Source organism: Tasmannia lanceolata, unplaced genomic scaffold (assembly GCF_043159265.1).
Source record: "Tasmannia lanceolata isolate RefF3 unplaced genomic scaffold, GAP_Taslan_0.1 ptg000005l, whole genome shotgun sequence".
Taxonomy (NCBI): Eukaryota; Viridiplantae; Streptophyta; class Magnoliopsida; order Canellales; family Winteraceae; genus Tasmannia; species Tasmannia lanceolata.
Window position 1 is genome coordinate 2249583 of NW_027518682.1, and position 17446 is coordinate 2267028.

Consider the following 17446-nt stretch of genomic DNA (forward strand, 5'->3'; position numbering starts at 1 on the left):
GCGATATGATTGATTGAGCTTGAAATTATTGGATTTATTTTGTTTATTGATCAATTAGGCTGCGGATGTGATATATTTCCCCGCTTTTCTTCTCTGGGCCACTCCCTCTGCTGCATTCATAACTACTCCTTTTGCACTACAAGGGGCTGGCCGGGGACGAAAAGAGGGTGGATATATTATTTCAACAAAGCATTTGATGGTACCCTAAACCCTAAAACCTAAGCCCGGTCTAATTTCATCGATAATTAATTAAAGCTTCGGAAGTGATTGCAGGTATTTATGGCATTTGACAGAGTCTATAAGAGGAAAGGGAAATCAATAGAAAATTGATATATTGGGCCAACGAACCCTATTGGAATTGTCCATATGATCAGGATATCGGCCTTGTAAAACCTTGGTTAATACTCCTCATATTATCAGTGATCAAAACATTAAATAGAAAAGGTATGCGGTGTCATTTTTGTCACATACTTACAGTCAGACAAGGAAAACAATGTACAATTGCGAAGAATTCTTCCTTTCTACCCGAAGAAATTCACCTACAAATGCTAAGCAAAATGACAAAAAACACCCAAATTATTTAAATTGTCAAACTACGTACCCTCAAGAGAAGGGATCAATTCCTCAACAGAAACAAATTAAAGGTGGCAATGGGTTTCCGAAAGCGTGGGTCTCTCTCTCTCTCTCCTATATTTGGATCCCTTCAGCTTATAAAATAGGAAGTGAAAAATGAAGAGGACAAAGAAAAAAGAGGAATTAAAAATGGGTTCTTTTGCTCTCAGCTTGCTTGTATCTCTCTCCTTGTTGGCCACATTGAGTGTGGCCTTCAAAATCCCACCCCTTTCATTTAAAGATGGTTACATGCCCCTCTTCGGAAACCTAATTCATTCCCCCGACGATAAGACCGTGAGTCTCCATCTGGACAAGACCTCAGGGTCTGGTTTCAACTCCTCTAATCTTTACAAATACGGATTATTCAGCGCTTCCATCAAACTCCCCTCCGATTACACGGCCGGTGTCGTTGTCGCTTTCTATGTAAGTAATTATGATCGGATTTTTTACTTAATTCAGATCAATCTCTCGTGCTGAGGATCAGAGGGACATATAGCAGCCGTTTCCAGTTGTTGTTCCCCTCCCAAGGGCAGGTTCTTACACGTTACTCACCCGTCCGCCACTGGAAACACCACTTCCCATCAGATGGGGTGGCCACGGAACCTTGCAAAATCCAGTACTACAAAATTCCTTTTATATGGCCATGGCCCCCAATGACCAATGCTGGCAAAGTGTAAATTATTCCGGCCCCAAGTGTAAATTCCTAGCTCCGTCCTGCTCCTGCCTTTTCCTGACACGTGTTTTTCTTTTGTTCCATTAGACTTAGATTGCCGGAAATTTGATTAGCAATTTTCGGAGTCGTCTCTATATATGGCTTGGTATAGTTGTAACGGACCTATTTGTCCTCCGGCCTTTTACCAATTTACGAAGAGTTCAAGGGTATTTTTGCCGTACCGAAATATCCGATTTTTTTAGTTGATCGGTTCAATAACTCAATTCCAGGCATCGTTTAAAATTTCAGTTTCGGTACCGGTTTCGGACCCTAAAATTTTGAAATTTCGGTCGAAATTCGGTACCAAAAACAAAATAGTATTTTATTCAATATTAAATTTCGTCCGAAATTACTGAAATTTCGGTAAAATATTAAAATAATAATAAAAAAAAGGTTTTTTTTTTTTGGTTTAAATTTCGAGCAAAATTGAAATTTCGACCGAAATTTCTGCTGAAATAAATGACCATTTCGGTTTTTGTTGATTTCGGTGTCAGTCTCCAGTCGAAATTTAAAACCATGATTCCAGGTGACCCAGCGGAAACATACGTGCACATATTACTCATATATTTATGGGTGGTTTTGTGAAAAAAATTGAATATTTTTTGTTATCTTAATTTTGTTTTATTTTAGTTATTCAAAATTGATTTTCACACAGGCATCGAATGGGGACATTTACGAGAAGACACACGACGAGTTGGATTTTGAATTTTTGGGGAATATAAAGGGAGAACAATGGCTTTTTCAGACGAATGTTTATGGAAATGGAAGCACGAGTCGGGGAAGGGAGGAAAGATATGTCATGTCGTTTGATCCCACGAAAGACTTTCATAGCTACAGCATCCTTTGGACCCAAAAAAATATCATGTAAGCCCTCTCTCCCTGTGTTTGTATTACGATGATATCATTTCCCTTTATAAATGTTGGAGATATTTGTAACTACATATGCACCAAATGAAGGGTCCATTTATTGATGACGTAGTGGGGTCGATCAAGAATCTCATTTCATGATAGGGCTTCTCATATTGTCATAGGAAATCACTGCCCGGTTCATTTTGCAGACCCTAATTCTAGTAAAAATTAAAGGATATAGTAATTTCTTGTTGCTTTGACACACTGCACCTTAGCTTAAACAATATTAACATGTAATAATTTTTTGTTCTCTACAATAATTTTCTTCAGATTCTACGTTGATGATGTTCCAATCCGGGAAGTAATTCGCAGCGATGCAATGGGGGGAGACTACCCATCAAAGCCAATGGCTCTCTATGCCACCATATGGGACGGTTCGGATTGGGCAACGTCCGGGGGCAAATACAAGGTTGATTACCAATATGCCCCCTTCGTCACCGAATTTACCAATCTCGTCCTGAAAGGCTGCGCCGTGGACCCCATCAAGCAGCTCCCCTCCGCCAACTGTGCCGCGGCAGACGCCGAATTGTCAGGCGCCGACTATGCTGTTGTCAAGCCGGACAGGCGGTCCGCCATGCAAAATTTCCGGCATAAGTACATGACCTACTCTTATTGCTACGACACAAAAAGATACCCGGTCCCAATGCCGGAGTGTGTGATAATTCCGTCGGAGAAGAGCCATTTCAGTGATACCGGGAATGTGAAATTTGGCGGTCACCAGCGTCTTGCGCGCTTGAAACGTCGGAGTCTGGGTTCCCGTGGGGACGAATTCTGATAGCCATTAGGAGACGATGTGATATGATTTACACATATAAGGTGATGGGTCTTGATATTTGGTGTTATTACTTTGAAAAGGAAAGTTTATAATAATATTAATTTTTCTTGTACCCTATAGATTTATACAGAAATGGAGTTTAATGAGTAATTTTTCTCTCTAAATCTCCCTATTTGTAACTAATTTTTTCTAAATTGAGTTGTTTTGATCCAACCAATGGCATGAAAAAAACATAAATCTAAATGTTTGAAAATTGTGATAAAATTAAGGGATGGACGGTTTCCGAGGCCTCAACCCTAGCCCAAACCCGAAATAACCTTAACCCAACCCAACCCGAGCTGAAAGCGGGTTGAACCCATATGGTGGTTCAGAAACCGAAATTTGGCGAAATCTCGGATTTCACCCTTTATTTCAGAATTTCGGTCCGAAATTTCGATTTAATGTAATTAAAAAAAAAACTATTACAAAATTTCGGCCTGAAATTTCGAAATTTATAAAATATTTTTTTTTAATTAATACTGATTTCGGATTTCGCCGAAATTTTGGATTTCGGTGGGGTCCAAAATCATTACCGAAACCGAAATTTAAAACCTTTGTTTTACTAGTATTTTCGAGTATATATATATATATATATATATATATATATAGTTAAGTGAAGCTACACAAACGTGTAGCTAACTTAGCTACACCGACGGCTTAAAATACAGTGGGCCCACATTGTTTGGGTGATCCAAACCATTTATTTGATAGACCCTCACATTGATAGGGTGTGCCCAAAAAATCAGCTCCATCGGATGATTCCAACCCTTCAAACTGTGGAGGCAAAAATGGACAGATTTGTGAAGGCTTTTACACGTCCATTTTTGCCTCCACAAATCGTAGGGTTGGGATGATCCTATGGAGCTGATTTTTTGGGCACACCCTATTTATGTGAGGGTCCATCAAATGAATGGTTTGCATCACCGAAAAAATGTGGGGCCCATTGTATTTTAAGGCGTCGGTGTAGCTAAGTTAGCTACACGTATGTGTAGCTACACTTCTCTCTCTCTCTCTCTCTCTCTCTCTCTCTCTCTCTCTCTCTATATATATATATATATATATATATATATATATATAATTTTTTTTTTTTCTAATTTTAAATTTTTCATTAAGGTTGCATTTACCGTAATGGCAATGGCAGTTCTGTTTTCTTTTATTCATTTTTTTCAGCTATTTGTATATAGACAATGGAAATCAAGTTGCATCTGCGGATTCTATCATTGACTAAGTCTTCACGTTCTTCACACATGCTTGGTGATTGTGGAACTTTTGAGCAACGAGTATTCACAGGATGGCACTCATTTTTTTTTTTTTTCTCTTTCTGTTATTATTTTTTATCGAACTCCTATGATATAAAATAGAGCATTGATTTTAGATTTGATTGCATCAGAAACTAAAGTTCAGTTGGGGCTAGGGGTGTAAACGGATCGAATTTGAATCGGATATGGCTATATCCGAATTTGATTACAGTATAGACTATCCGAGTTCGGATTCAGATTCGAATTTGACGGATATTTAATATCTATTACCGAATTCGTATCTGCCGGATATTATTCGAATTCGGATATTATCCTTATCCGTTTATCCGGTAAATTCAAACATTTTATTCCAGCACTTTATCTTTCTTCTCCTTCTTACCCCTTGAATGAATTTTCCAAACCCTAAAACCAGACCTCTACTTTCTCTTCACAAAATTAACTCTCAAACTAAAATATATGAGATCCTCTTCTTCCTTTTAAAACAAAGGCAGAGAGAGAGGCGATAGGGATGGATCATGGTGTTGGTAGTGGTCTTTGGGTTTTTTTTTTTTTTTTATATGATGGAATGGGTTTGGGCTATTTTGAACAGGGGAAGTGGGAGTGCTGATTGTGGAAGATGAAGAGAAATGGGGATGGAAATGGGGATTGGGTTAAAGATGGAGGTGACTGGCGGTGATGGAGGTGGCTGTGAGTAGGTGGAGAGGGGCGGTAGTGGATTTTGGTGGGTTGGAGGTACCAAGGAATGCTGAAGATGGTGCCCCAGCCTCCTCCTTTCTCCTCTCTCTTGCTTCTCTTTGCAAACCTTAGAAGTCGCCTCTTTTAATTGCATTTTGGGTTTTTATATAACCATAAGTTGGGAAATTGATCTGAGCCATCCATTTACCATCAATGACCTAGATGGCCTTTTTGCTTTAGAATTCTCTAGAAACTATGACATATTCTTTCAATCACCACCACCCATTTGTCTCTTTCATCCTACAGCCCACATTTGTTGCTTCATAAAGACGCCATGTAAAACTCCAAGAATGCCCTTAAAATGAGAGATTACTTCATTTCCTACCCAAAACACTTTTTGTATATTTTTTTTCTAAAAAGAAAATTCACTTTTCTTTTAGAAACAAAAGATAGTGTGTCATTACTAAAAATAAATATTAATGATATTATTAATAATAAATAAAAAGAATTTACTTCTCGGATTCGGATGTTAAACGGATCAGATATACCATTTACCAGATTCGCATCCGCTTAGAGCCGGATATCTCATAAACGGATTCGGATAATATCCACTTGAAACGGATCCGGATAATATTCGCTTTAAACAGATTCGGATGCGGACGGTAATCGAATTTTCGAATATCCATTTACACCCCTAGTTGGGGCTCTAATAAAGTAATAATTAATATTCCATAAATTAATAATCTCTTACCCATATGGCTCGAAGCCTTGAACGAGGAATTTAATTGTACTCTTTTACTTGTGATACTTAATTAAAAAAATCTAGTGATATAAGATACAAGCAAGTACCTTCTTAGAAAACATTATTCAAAGTAAACAATTTATATAATTCAACTTCAAAACACACACACACAGATATATATATATATATATATATATATATATATATATATGTATGTATTGTATGTAACTATATATTGTATGTTGGTAGATAAAAAGCATTATATTCTTAAGCCTCTTTAGTGGAAATCGTTGTGGTTATCACAACAATCATAGACTCTGTTGTGGAAGTGGCAGCGGCACGAGTGTTGGATCTAGTCATCCACGCAAAGCAACGGCACTAGACTTGTCTTGGCATTGGCAGTAGGTCGCTAGGATTCTTTAATTTCATGACAAACAAACAAGTAGGAAACTCGGTGCACCAAATTAAAATGCGGGAAGGCAAGGCCCTTTCGCTCTCAAACAAGTAAGAAAATATCGTTCGGAATAGAAAATATAACATTATGGTGTTCAACGGGCCTGTGAAACAACTCTACCAGGTTGATGAAAAGTTGACAGAAGAAGACAAGATTTTTTTGCTTCTTTCTTCGCTTTCTGATTTTTATGACAACTTTATTGTATGACAAGGATACGGTTGTATGACAAGGATACGGTAAAGTTAGAGGAAGTTACGGCATCACTTTTATCAAAATGAGATGCGGAAGAATTATGTTCTTGATGAGAGTCAAAAGCATGGTTTGGTTGTTCATGGTGGGAATCAAAGAGGAAGGTCGTCTGACAGGGGAACATGAAAAGACAAGTCAAGATCCAGAGTCAGCAATATTGACGTGCAATGCTACCGTTGAATGGTTAACCGTGATGATTCGAGGGTGTGCAGCTGGTATTTCGGAAGGCCAACGGTGCGTGGTTTACGGCGACAGGGGACCCGTAGCGACATCAATGAAAAATCTTCAGGTAGCTCGGAAATAAGCTAAGGTGGAGATTGTTGGGAAAGTTGGCTGATTTCCCGCAGAAGTAGTGGGATGCAAAAATTAAGGTTTTTAAGGTTTGGGAAACCTATGGTTTAAAGGGCAAGCGGAGCTCTTTTTCTCTTGGCTTAGAGGGATTTTCCCTTATGGGGCGGCAAGGGTTGCTGCATGTGGTGTGTCGGCCACCTATTGAGGAGACAGAAAGAGTGAAAAAGAGAGACGGAGAGGTGAGAAGAGAGGAGCGGGAAAAATGAGAAGAGTGTTTTTCTTCGGTTCTTGTGGGGTTTCTTCTCGGGGGTTTTGTCTTGAGAATTTTCTCAGGGTTTTCTTTTGGGTTATTCACGGTGTAAGATCTGGGGTGAGAGAAGCAAGCAAAGGGTTGTGGGTTGTGGGTTTTGGATTTAATTCATTGTAAACCTTGCATATTGTTCTTATAGTAGAAGATCATATTGTAGGCTCTCCCAAACCACGTAAAATCTTGGTTGTCTTCTTGTGACTCGTGATTATTTTTTTATTTAATTTGTGCACGGTCGGTTGATTTTCCCTGTGGATTTCTCACCATGCCAAGTCGTTCTACTATTTTGTATGCCGGGAATTCTACGGTGAGGATCATTGGATCGATGCAATTTTGGGAAGGTGGATGAGTACGCCGCCTCTATGATGGAGCCAGTGAGCCACTAAGGACAGCCTAATTTTTCGAGTGCTAGTGTCACGTGTGAAAACGACAGTACCAGGGGGTCCTTCTTACCTCAGATCCAATGTACATGCGTCTGGGCCCAGAACGTCCGCGAATCGGGAACGTCAGCTCAGCAAGATTCCTAATGAATAGAAAGAGTAGTGAGCGTGGGTCCCACAACAAAAATGTGATAGGGCGCATGGCGAAGTCCAAGTTACATAAGCAAGAATGTGATAGAGACGTTGTTTATATTTTTCTGGTTTTGGTTTCGAATCTTCGCGGCAGTTGGGGGCGAAACTCTTAAGCCAGCCTCTTGCCCTCTGTAACTAACGAGCCACTAAAATATACGATCTTTCTTCCGTCAGCATCAACCTTATTTAGGGCAGAGTTATATATGATGCCCGCCCATCAAAGTAACAAGGGCTAGGCACCTAGCCATTGATTTTTGATCTGGTCACCTATCCTTTGTTACTCTGACGGTCGGGCACCATATAAATTCTCTTTCTTTGCACGTTAGTGATTATCTACGCAATATCCGAACAAGGCAATATGCGTAGTCGTGAGAGGGAGGCCCCCCCAACACCTCTTTATTAGAATGCGCCCCACTTTTAATCATTCAGATATATTCCATCTCCACAATGGCCCCCACTAAAATAACCTCTTTGTCACGGAATCGAGAGGATGTCGTCAACGTTAGAATAAAGCGGCGAATTTGACGGAGTTAGCGTTTAACTCGTGTTTTAGTCTTTTAGAAGCCAATAAGCGTCACCATTAGCTGGTGTTTAGGAAGCCAATAACGCTCACAATTACCTAAATAGCCCAATGATCAACTTGGCATTTCCTCCCAATTTTATGGGTATTTGGCAAAAAGAAAGAAAGAAAGACTAAATTCAAAATGACTAAAAATAAAAAGAAGGCTACAAGCAAAAAGGAAGTCAGTTTCGTAAAAGTAGACGATAATCTACTATCCTCACACATGCAAGACTTAAAAGCAAATCAAATAAGACAGATGGACGGCAAAATGCCTGAATTTACATAAATTTATGGGTGTCAATACCAATTTATGAGTGGGCTCATTAGGGCTAAAGTAGCAACTTTGGGTCAATTCTTCGGAGGAATTCAATCTCCAATCTCCATTATACACGTGGGTGATGATGATGACACCCATTTTGAGCTTCCATTTTTGGATAAACGATGGTCTAAAACTTGTACAAGTACATTAATCTAACCGACCATTAATTGTCAACTTTCACTTTTAGGATGTGGACTGGTAACTACATGCCAACTTAATTTTGACCACTAAGTTAAGATATCCTGCCTTCTAGAAAATAGATTAGTCTTTTGCTTTAGGGCTCATTAATTATTCTTACTGCAAATTCATAAGGATTTGATAGCTTTTGAAAGGCTCTGTTTCCCAATTTAGGTTCCAAAATAATTGAATGGCTATCCATAAAGATAATTCCAGTTAGGTCACGTTTGGATACCAGCAATATTTAGATTTGGATTTAATTGATATTTTGAACCAGATCATATCCTTAGAATTTCCAAATCAGTTACAACAGTGCAAAAAATTTCGATTTTCAAATATTTTCTGCGAGACATTATTTGAAATTCAACGTTTGTGGCAACTTCCTTCACCATCGCTGCTCTTCGATGTTGCTCCAGCAGCAGCGAGACATCCCTCCCTCTCTCTCTCTTTCTCTCTTAAAATATGATCATGAAGATGATTGATGTGTTTTGTATCCAAAACTCAAATCCAAATCAAAACACAAATGCATGAGGTATCCAGACGGTTATACGATTCGTAACTTTCAAGAAATGCCAGCATGGAGTTTTTGGTCTCGGACGGGGTGTGCCGTGTTGGGGTACTTGGGGGAACCTCTTTGAAATGAAATTACGAAAATACCCCAGCTCTGTTTATTCATTTTTTTGGTAATTACGTTTAGAAATCAGACTATCAGACCATAAACAAGAAACATTGCTGATAAATAAAGAAATCACTTGGACCTAGTAATCACTATCGGGCGATATGACTGATAGAACTTGATATTATTGGATTTATTTTGTTTACTGATCAATTAATCTTCAGATGTGATATATTCCCCCCCTTTTCTCTCCGGACCACTTTCTTTAATGCATTTATAACTACTCCTTTTACACTACAAGGGGTTGACCGGGGAAGTAAAGGGGGCGGATATATCATTTCAGCAAAGCATTTGACGGTACCCCGCTAAACCCTAAGCTTGCTGTAATTTCATACCGTGTTTCATCGATAGTTAATTAAAGCTTCAGAAGTAATTGCAGGTATATTTATAGGCATTTGACGGAAACAACAAGCGAAAAGGGAAACACGTACAATTTTTTTTCCTTTTTGAATTGGTGAGATTAATTAATTAGAAATCACACGAGTGAGAGAATGAAGGAGGCAAAAATTACAAAGAACCCTACAGGAATGGCCGATACGATCAGGATATCGGCCTTTTAAAACCTTGGTTAGGCTCCTCATATTATCATTGATATAAACATTAATTATAAAAGGTTATTCGCATTACATTAGAGTCAAACTTTGAAAACAATGTACAACGCCAACTAATTCTATTCTTCCTTCTACCTGAAGAATTCAATTCACCTTACAAATGCTATGTAAAATGACAAAAAACACCCCATTTATTTAAACTTCATTTCCCCAACGGAAAAAAAATTAAAGGAGGCCAACTATTTCCGAAACAAAGCCCATGCTTTATTTCCCAACATAGGAAACAGAAACATTCCAGCCTAGAAATTCCGAGACCAACGTATATGAGCGGTGGCATATACGTCATTTCAGTAAAAATTGTGGGCTATTTTTCCGTTATTACAGAAGAAACAGTGTGATGCCAGTTCACCGTTTTGGGTCTCTCTCTCTCTCTCTCTCGCCTATAAAAATAAAAGGTTGAAAAGAGAGGAATTAAAAATGGGTTTTGTTCCTCTCATCTTGTTTTTCTCTCTCTCCTTCTTCTCCACCTTCACTCTTGCCTTCAATATCTCAACCCTTTCATTTAACGATGCTTATAGCCCTCTCTTTGGTGACGGAAACCTAATTCGTTCTAACGACGATAACTCCGTCCATCTCCTTCTCGACCGTTTCACAGGTATTAATTAGTATTACAAAGTATTCTTTTTCCGTTATCTTTTCCGTCAGTAATCTTATCGGCCATCTTAATTATTTTTTTTCCCTCAGGCTCTGGTTTCATCTCGTCGGATCTTTACCACCATGGATTATTCAGCGCTTCCATCAAACTACCGTCCGATTACACTGCCGGTGTTGTTGTCGCCTTTTACGTGAGTAATTCCGATGGGATTTAAAAAAAAAAAAAAAAACTATATTCTGATTGATTTCTCGTGCTTTTTCTTTTCCTTTGAATAGAGATTTTTGGAATCGTTTGGATTTTCTTTATGTAACGGTTTCTAAAAATGGCTTGGTATAGCTGTAGCCTGTAAATGATCTATCTGTCCTCCGGCCAAATTTATCCCACTACACCACCGTTTTAGCAATTCAGAAAAAGTTTAAGGGTATTTTCGTCATATCGAAATATCCGATTTTTTTGTATTCAATTACTCAATTCCAGCTGACTTGGCAGAAACAGACGTGCACGTAGTATACTCCTCGTGTATTTATTTATGGGGTTTTTTTTTGAATTTTTATTTTTATTTTGTCTTAATTTTGTTTTATTTTTATTTTAAAATTTGAAAATTTCTGGTTTGGTTTTTGGCAGACATCGAATGGGGACATATTCGAGAAGACACACGACGAGTTGGATTTTGAATTTTTAGGGAATATAAAGGGAAAACAATGGCGTGTTCAGACCAATGTTTACGGAAATGGTAGCAACAGCCGGGGAAGGGAGGAAAGATATGTGTTGTGGTTTGATCCCACCCAAGAGTTTCATCGCTATAGCATCCTTTGGACCCATCAAAATATTATGTAAGCCTTCAAAATCTCTCTCTCTCTCTCTCTCTCTCTCTAGATTCTAGATTTTTCTCATTCTAGGATTTAGAGAAAAGTGATGTGACTATGGTTAATTTAGAAGGATGTTACATGTTCCTCTGAGTGAAAATTGAATAGAGTTGTTATAAGTTCTTTTTTCCTGTGTAAAAAAAAGTAAGAAATTTTAGAAATATTTTTATTTCCGAACTTTTCCAAAAAATTTGCAGCAATCCATTCCAGACAGTGCCTTAAAGAGCTTTGAAAATTAATTTGTAAGAGACTCTTTGGATGCCACCAAAATTGACTATTATTTGCAATATAATCTTATTGCAAATAATCTCATTTGATTCTAGAGGGCTTCTCATTTTGTCTAAGGAAACCATTGCCTGCCTCATTATAATAGACCCTGATTCTATGATAGTAATTTCTGGTTGCTGTAACACAGTGCACCTTAGCTTAATCAAAATTAACATGTTACTAATTTTCTCTACAATGATTTTCTTCAGATTCTACATTGATGAAGTTCCAATCCGGGAAGTAATTCGCAGCGATGCAATGGGCGGCGACTACCCGTCAAAGCCCATGGCTCTGTATGCAACCATATGGGACGGTTCGGATTGGGCAACGTCTGGAGGCCGATACAAGGTCAATTACAAATATGCCCCCTTCATCTCCGAATTCACCAATCTCGTCCTCAAAGGGTGCGCCGTCGACCCCATCCAACAGCTCCCCTCCACCAAGTGTGCCGAGGCCAAGGCCGAATTGTCAGGTTCCGACTATGCTGTTGTCACGCCGGAGAGGCAGCTCGCCATGCGAAAGTTCCGGCAGAGATACATGACCTACTCTTATTGTTATGACTCACTGAGATACCCTGTCCCACCGCCGGAGTGTGTGATAATTCCATCGGAGAAGATGCATTTCCGTGATAACGGGCATGTGAAATTCGGCGGTCACCACCGTCATGCTAAGCGGCGGAATCGGGTTCCGGTGGTGTTGACAAATCCCGGTAGCCATTCGGGAACGATGTGATTTGATTTATAGGTGATGGGTTTTGATTTTTTGCTGTTGTTATTGTGAGAATGAATGTAAAGAATAATATTGATATTTTTTGTGCCATATGGTTTTACCTAAATGGAATTTAATGAAGGAATTGGTTGATTACATTTAAAGTTTCGTTGTTTTCTTGTTCTTGTATTGTAGTGTATAAAAAAAAAAAGGGATTTGCTAGCCCATTTCTCGAAATAGGCTAGCAAATCCCAAAAAATAAAACACAACACTAAGGTTTTTAAAATCATGATAAAATCAGGGGAAGGGGTCGCGTCGGGTTGGCCAACGCCTCAACCCTAGCCCAAACCCGAGATTAATTCTAATTGGCTCTTTCCAACCTTAACCCAACCAACCCAAGGAGATGCCAGCCCAACCTGAGCTGAAAGCAGGTGGAACCCTTTTTATGGTTCTGGTTGAGCCCGTCCCAAGTTGCATCCCCGTTTCCTCTTCCTGGAAATTACTTTCTCTGGTAAGACAGGCCGAAAAGGGTGAAAATGTCGTTCAGAATAAAAAATACATCATTAGTGTGTGGAAGAAATGGAGCCAATGTCGATTGAATAGAAAATATATCATTAGTGTACACTAAGAAGAATCGGAGCCTATGTGGAATGATGGGTTTTATGTTCATTTTTACAACATAAAACAAATTTTATGTCGACAGAAACGGACCCTATGTGGGTTGATGGGTTTTACTAGTATTTTCGAGGGGATAAAATTGTGAGGACAGTACATTTAAGGTAGTGGCGATAGCAGTTCGTTATTTTCTTTTATTCCTTTTTTTTTTGGTATTATTTGTAAAATCCCCTCCTTTAACGGTTTCTGTGAGAATGGTTCACTGCTTGAGGATAAATTCAGCCCCTTTTAACGTTTATCTTTGCCTTTAAAACTTAACGAATAATGTTAAAGGGGGGGATTTTATCCATGGGAGGGGGATATCATTTACCTATTTGTACAAACAGTGGAAATCTTCAGTCTTCACGATCTTTACACATGCTCGGTGATCGTGAACTTTTGCAGAACGAGCCGTCACAGGATTGACATTTATTTTTCTTTTTACTTTTCTATTATTTTATTTTTAATCGGAAAGCATATTAGAGAGAATGAGAGTGCTCTTCGGCCCACCAAGGGTCGGAGAGAGAGAGAGAGAGAGAGAGAGAGAGAGAGAGAGAGAGAGAGAGAGAGAGAGAGAGAGAGCTGTTCGGTCCGCCAAGGGTGTGAGAGAGATTGAGTGTTGTTTGGCCCACCAAGGTACGAAGGAGGTATATATATATATATATTGTGGACACCCTATCTATGTGAGGGCCAATGAAATGAATGGTTTGGATCACCCAAACAATGTGGGCCTCTACTGTATTTTAAGCCAGTGTATAGATAACTTATCTAGGGGAGAGACTAGAGACACTTTCCTCATATATATATATATATATATATATATATATATATATAGAGAGAGAGAGAGAGAGAGAGAGAGAGAGAGAGAGAGAGGTGTTCGGTCCGCCAAGGGTGTGAGAGATTGAGTGTTGTTTGGCCAACCAAGGTACGAAGAAGGTATATATATATATATATATATATATATATATAGAGAGAGAGAGAGAGAGAGAGAGAGAGAGAGAGTCGCCAAGTGGTGGTGTTTTACTCGGCCACGCATCATTACAGAAGTTACTCCGACCCGGTATGGAGCCAAGTTTTGTTCAGTGTAACCTGTGGAGCTATTTTCATTTGCCTTCAATGGATGGTTGCAAAGGGAGCAACCTCGTTTTAAGAAATCAAAGTCATCCTTTTACCAAAAAGTGCATTAATTTAGAGTACGGTTTCTCCAATGCTCAGATTCAGAACTTACATTCTTCCTTTGTTGGTAATTTAAAATCCCTTATCTCTAGAAAAAACTTCTGACACATAAGATGGTACCTCCTTAGAAAATGTTGTTCAAAGTACATATACTTTACAATACATGTAGGCAAGGTTTTAAATTTCGACCGAAATATGAAATGTCAAGTTTCAGTTGATACCGAAATCAAAATTGGGTAAATTCGAAACGTTTAGGGCCTGTTTGGATACACTTTGGATTTGAAATTGGAAGTGAATTTGGATTTCCAAAATCCATGGATTTGAAATCAAGAATTTTAAAATTTACAAATTTATAAATAATGCTGTTTGGATCGATGACCACGTATAGATTTGGATTTCAAATCTAAATCAATTTTTTTTTGTTTGGATGCTCTTTGGATTTGAATTTGAAATCTAACAGAACCAAAAAGCCCTAAAATACTTGATATAGGTGCATTTCAGCCATTTTCCATGATCCAGGGGTATTCTAGTTATTTTACCCTATATGGGGGTATTTTGATCATTTTTTATGTCATAAGGGTGTTTTAGTCATTTCCCATGACTCAGGGTATTTGGTCATTTTCACCCAGTATAGGTGTATTCCGGTCATTTTGCATGACCCGGGAGGTATTTTAGTCATTTTACCTAATATGGCATATTTTTATCATTTTATCTCATGAGGGTATTTTTAGTCATTTTTCATGAACCATAGGTCATTTTTACTTGATATAGTGGTATTTCGATAATTTTTCATGATCTTGGGGTATTTTTGTCATTTTACCCTATATGAGGTTATATTGATCATTTTTATGCCTAAGGGTATTTTAGTCATTTTGCACGACTCGGGGGTATTTTGTCATTTTTATCTGGTATAGGGGTATTTCCAGCCATTTTACCTAATATGGCGTATTTTTATCTCATAATGGTATTTTTAGTCATTTTAGTCACTTTTTATGAGCCATGGGTCATTTTTACTTGATCTAGGTGTATTTTCGTAATTTTTCATGATATTGGGGTATTCTAGTCATTTTACCCTGTATGAAGTTATTTTGATCATTTTTATGTCATAAGGGTATTTTAGTCATTTTGCACGACTCGGGGTATTTTGTCATTTTTACCTGGTATAGGGGTATTTCGGTCATTTTGCCTAACTCAGGTTTTCTAGCCATTTTACCTAATACGATGTATTTTGATTAGTTTTTAATGTCATGTGGGTACTTAAGTCATTTAACACTTTTTTGGTATATTTTGGTCATTTTAACCCCTTACGGGTCAAATTTAGATATATAAATCCAAAAAATTACACTAACAGGAGGAATTTGTAAATCTTATGGATTTCACTCAAATCCAAATCCAGATGTCATAAAGGCTTGTTAAATGCCGAATTTGGATTTAAAAATCCAAATTCACCTCCAAATCCAAATGGGTCCTTATTTTATTTCGGCCCCGAAATTTTTGGAAGATCATGCTAAAAACTATATTTTATTCATTTTTTTAATATCTCCCTGAAATTTTGGCCGAAATTTCAGGCAGGATAAAATATTGTCTTTTTAATATTTCGGACGAAAATTTGAAATTTCGGCAAAAAATTCATTTTCGGTGGGGACCGAAACGCATTCCAAAACCGAAATTTAAAACCTTGCATGTAGCTGCAATATATGAGAACAAAGAGATAAAAGAATATCGAAAAGAAAATAAGTGTGAAAATTCACGTTATCGCATTTGATACCACTAACATTATGATAGGCTTGCAGGGTATGCATATATATGATATCTCTAACCAGAAGTTTCAGATGTCATTCTGCATCAATCACATTTCATGCCAGGAGAACAACTTTCATCATCCCATGTCTCAAGAACCTTCTGCACAGCATAGTTTACAAACTGATCTTTCATCATGGCTTGTAACAATTCATTTTCATATGTGGAACCAAGTATCTCATTTACTAAAAGTTTGTGTTTGCCCAGTGGAAGGTGATATATGAGCCTTATGACTAGGGTTTGAACTGTTAGAAATAGTTCGAGTTTTGCTCATCATTATCATATATACAAGCCTAGTTGAGTACAAGGTTTTAAATTTTGGTTTTAGAATGCGTTTCGGTCCTCACTGATACCGGAACTTTTGCCGAAATTTCGTTCGAAATCCGACGAAATTAAAAGGAAAAAAAAAAAAAAAAAAACTATTTTATCCCGCCTGAAATTTTCGGTAATTTCACCCAAAATTTCAGGGAAATATTAAAAAATGAATAAAATATAGTTTATAATGTGATCTTCCTAAAATTTTGGACCAAAATTTCATGAAAACAAAATTTCTAATTTACCCAATTTCGATTTCGGTATCGACCAAAACCCAAAATTTCGGTCTGAAATTTCGGATTTCAGTCGAAATTTAAAACCTTGGTTGAGTCATATGATCTTCTTTTCGAATCAAGCCTTCGCCATTGTTACAGGCAGAAGCAATAGGTAGTAGAAGTATCCCCTGACCCTCGACGGTTAAAGTTAAATTTTGATGTCTCTAGCCTGGGAACCCGGGGCCCTTGGGTAAAGGTGTTCTTAGACATGATAATAGCTGTATAAAGCAGGCCTTCTCATGTCCTATTGGAATCAAAGACTAATGAAGCAGAAGTTTAAACTATTCTTCAGGGTATAAGACTTGCCAGTTAGAGAGATGAGCAACCTTATAAGTGGAGGAGAATTCCCTCAACGTCATCAGATAGTTGGATGGAAGAACAACTCACCCTTGGAGATTTTTTGAGTTCTTTGACGATATCATAGACCAGCTAGAGTGTCACTTGGTTCACTATCGTCAGGTCAGGAGCTCCGAGAATGGATAGGCGAAGCGTCTTGCTCAAGCAGGAGTGGGTAGAGCGGAGTTAGAGATTATCAACTATCTTCCACACTGAGAAGTTTTTGCAATGGTTTTCTCCCTTTTTCTTGTTTCGTCTTACTTGGCCATGACTTCTCATATTAATAAAATTTCTCAAAGTCTAAAGAAAAACCTTAACGAAGCCTATACCTTTTTGTTTTTAATGGAAAATCGGCAATGTGATGAAACCACTACCTTCTTAATGATCGTTTGTCTTGCTCAACTTTTTACAGTTTTTTTTTACTTCTTCTTGCCCGATTGTTAGGGTTCTTTTATATTCTTCTTTACCTTATTCTTCCTCGAAAACCCCCCCAAAAATCAGACATACGGAAGG

General features: G+C 38.0%; 2 protein-coding genes across 2 annotated transcripts; both read left to right on the plus strand.

The window, feature by feature from the left end:
- Positions 1 to 714: 714 nt before the first annotated feature.
- On the plus strand, positions 715 to 3120 carry LOC143876465 (putative xyloglucan endotransglucosylase/hydrolase protein 30). The gene is made up of 3 exons (XM_077378170.1): positions 715 to 1035; positions 1980 to 2188; positions 2504 to 3120. The coding sequence occupies exons 1-3, from the start codon at positions 730 to 732 to the stop codon at positions 3006 to 3008; spliced, it is 1020 nt and encodes a 339-aa protein (XP_077234285.1). The 5' UTR covers positions 715 to 729; the 3' UTR covers positions 3009 to 3120.
- Positions 3121 to 10312: 7192 nt separating this feature from the next.
- Positions 10313 to 12535, plus strand: LOC143876466 (putative xyloglucan endotransglucosylase/hydrolase protein 30). The gene is made up of 4 exons (XM_077378171.1): positions 10313 to 10536; positions 10626 to 10726; positions 11161 to 11369; positions 11879 to 12535. The coding sequence occupies exons 1-4, from the start codon at positions 10359 to 10361 to the stop codon at positions 12399 to 12401; spliced, it is 1011 nt and encodes a 336-aa protein (XP_077234286.1). The 5' UTR covers positions 10313 to 10358; the 3' UTR covers positions 12402 to 12535.
- The last annotated feature ends 4911 nt before the right edge of the window (positions 12536 to 17446 follow it).